Source organism: Quercus robur, chromosome 12 (assembly GCF_932294415.1).
Source record: "Quercus robur chromosome 12, dhQueRobu3.1, whole genome shotgun sequence".
NCBI lineage: Eukaryota > Viridiplantae > Streptophyta > Magnoliopsida > Fagales > Fagaceae > Quercus > Quercus robur.
The window spans coordinates 22,388,182-22,390,582 of NC_065545.1; the positions used below are offsets into that span (position 1 = coordinate 22,388,182).

Genomic DNA, 2,401 nt, shown 5'->3' on the forward strand with positions numbered 1-2,401 from the left:
AAGGAAAGAATTCAAGATTCACATGTTATAGGTTGGTAGAGAGAATTGTATAAATAGCTACTGTACATTATAACGTATCATATTGTCCTTTGAGAGGTGGAAGAATATATTAATTTCTAGTATTGTTTAGATAACTGATTAGCTGAGCTGTTTAGATTGTAAACCAGTTGTTTTGGCAGTGTCTGCCAGTGGTATTGGGGCCTACTTTTGCATATAAACTTTGGTAATACCTTGTCTTGTTCTAATATTCTCTGCTAACATTTTTCAATTGATGTTCATTCTAATAAGAAAGTTGTCTTTAGCTAGAAATTTCATCTTGTCATGCATCCTTCTGGAGCTTAAAGTCAAAGGTTGATTTTCAAAAGGGTGAAATGAGAATATGATTCTGTAGAATTAGCAAACAGCTGTACCAATTCTCTTCAAAGTCTTAGCATTCTTGTTTCATTTAAGTAAATACTAGGAATCACATACCATAAACTTTATATCATTTCAGTTTTATTATTGGTGCATTTTTTCTATTGGGAACAAAGCATAATTTGCCATTCCCGTATCTTTCTTTTGATGCAACCACATCCTTTTATGCAATGTTGTGCTCTGTTTCTAGTAAGACATTAACATATAAAATTTTCTTATATATACAACTATATATGCTTATAGAAAACCAGAATAATCACTATTATTTCTTTTGTCTTTTGTTTTTTTTCTTTTTTTTTTTTTTTTCTCGCAAGATTTGGACAACTAAGCCTTAAGCCACTGATTACAATCACCAAGCCAAGTCTGGGTGGTGAATACTCATTCATAATCATAAGCTAAGAAAAGGACATCTAGAAACTCATTTATCATCTGTATGCTTCACGATCACCACAGGACACTTCACATGCTTAGCACAGTAGTCACTCACACTCCCAAGAAGAGCCCTGCTAATATAAAAAGAGAAGTCATTTCTTTGATCCTAATAGACAAAGAACCCAAAATAATAAGAATAAGGTAGAGTTCTGAGGTAATTGAAAATGATCATCATCACTCAAACAATACCATAAACTTAATGTGTATTTTGGTACCTTTTAAAAAAGCCATATCCATGGCTTCCCATTACTAGGGTGTCAGCCCCAAGTTTGTTCACAATACTACATATCACATCCTTGGCTTCTCCACTTCCAGTTATTTTCTCCACGTTTATCTGCACAGAGTCCATCAATAACTGATCAATACTAGGAACACTTTTTCACAATATTTTTCATAACTTGATAAGGTGGTAAGTTGTCATTGAAACAATATCATTTTCATACAACCCCAACACTAAACAACTTTTATTAGAAACCAATCACAAGAATTTATTTAAGTAGTTATGAAATTGTTTATGTCCCTGTACTTTTTGAACTAAAAAGGCTGGTGTATCAAATAAGAGAGGATTACATTGGTGCCATTGCTCCTGATGACAGATTCTGCTCTTGTCATCACTGAATTCACCAGGTCACTGCCATATTTTTCCAAGGCTGAAATAATATCACTTGAAAACACATACCCTGTAAAATCAAGTAATCTTTCTCTATTAATATGGATGCACTAAAAATTGGCCACAGAAATTACTTCTTGCAGACTAATTTTGTTGTTTCATTTCAGTTCAAATCGAGATTAAACTAAAACCATATAGTGACTTTATATTCAGTAATCAAGACTATAAAAACTTCTCTAAAGTAAGAAACAATTGCAAACCTGCAGCATCAAAGGAGGTGTATACAGGAGGTGGTGGTTTCACATAGAGAAGCACAAGGGTGTTCCTGCTATTATGAGAAACAAGGTTGCTGAGACACCATGACAAGGCATGCATGCTCTCCTTGCTCTCATCCACTGCCACCACAATCTTGCTCTCTGTGTTCTTCATATATGTTCCTTCCATTCTCTATGACCTTAAAAAAATAAAAAGAGTGTTTAGCCTCAAGTCTCTAATATATATGGCTCTTAGTAATTTCCCAGCCTTAAAATGTTGATAACAAAGAGAAAAGGAATCAACATTTATAGCTGTCAGTTGTTGTGGGCTTTGTTAGTCAATGTCTTCCTGTTTTCAAGTTCTGTGGGAATTTTAGATTAATTTACATAAAATTTACAATATTATTTGTCATGGGTTCGAAACTAAAAAGGCTGTCTGTTAGTCAAACATTAATGAAAATATAACAAAACAAGTGGAAAAACCTTTTTGGTTAGGATGAACATTACTAAACCAAAACCAATAGTCGTACCATGCTTTTTTTCTGGTACATCTAAAGGTCAACATCTTGCTGAGCAAAGCTTAGCCACAACCAAATATCTAACTAGCCAAGTGGAGCCTTTTTTTTTTTTTTTTGAGAGAAAGCCAAGTGGAGCTAAGCATACCATATATGTTGCATTCATAAGCTGATCC

The 2,401-nt window shown here is 33.7% G+C and overlaps 1 protein-coding gene across 2 annotated transcripts; it reads right to left on the reverse strand.

Moving 5' to 3' along the window:
* Positions 1–648: 648 nt before the first annotated feature.
* LOC126709512 (universal stress protein A-like protein) lies at positions 649–2,038 on the reverse strand. Of its 2 annotated transcripts, none has more exons than XM_050409783.1 (4): positions 1,717–2,038; positions 1,417–1,526; positions 1,062–1,180; positions 649–920 (listed from the first exon to the last, which is right to left on the reverse strand). In XM_050409783.1, the coding sequence occupies exons 1-4, from the start codon at positions 1,898–1,900 to the stop codon at positions 833–835; spliced, it is 501 nt and encodes a 166-aa protein (XP_050265740.1). In that variant the 5' UTR covers positions 1,901–2,038; the 3' UTR covers positions 649–832. The 2 variants fall into 2 exon arrangements, with proteins under 2 accessions (XP_050265740.1, XP_050265741.1); XM_050409784.1 differs by having other exon boundaries at positions 649–917; positions 1,717–2,031.
* Positions 2,039–2,401: the final 363 nt, after the last annotated feature.

Excerpts from the sequence above, each read along its gene's own strand:
- LOC126709512 (XM_050409783.1), bottom strand. The coding sequence starts at position 1,900 with ATGGAAGGAACATATATGAAGAACACAGAGAGCAAGATTGTGGTGGCA. Across the intron at positions 1,527-1,716 it reads CACCTCCTTTGATGCTGCAG|GGTATGTGTTTTCAAGTGAT; the intron begins GTTTGCAATTGT and ends TTGATTTTACAG. Across the intron at positions 921-1,061 it reads GGATATGGCTTTTTTAAAAG|CAGGGCTCTTCTTGGGAGTG; the intron begins GTACCAAAATAC and ends TTTTTATATTAG.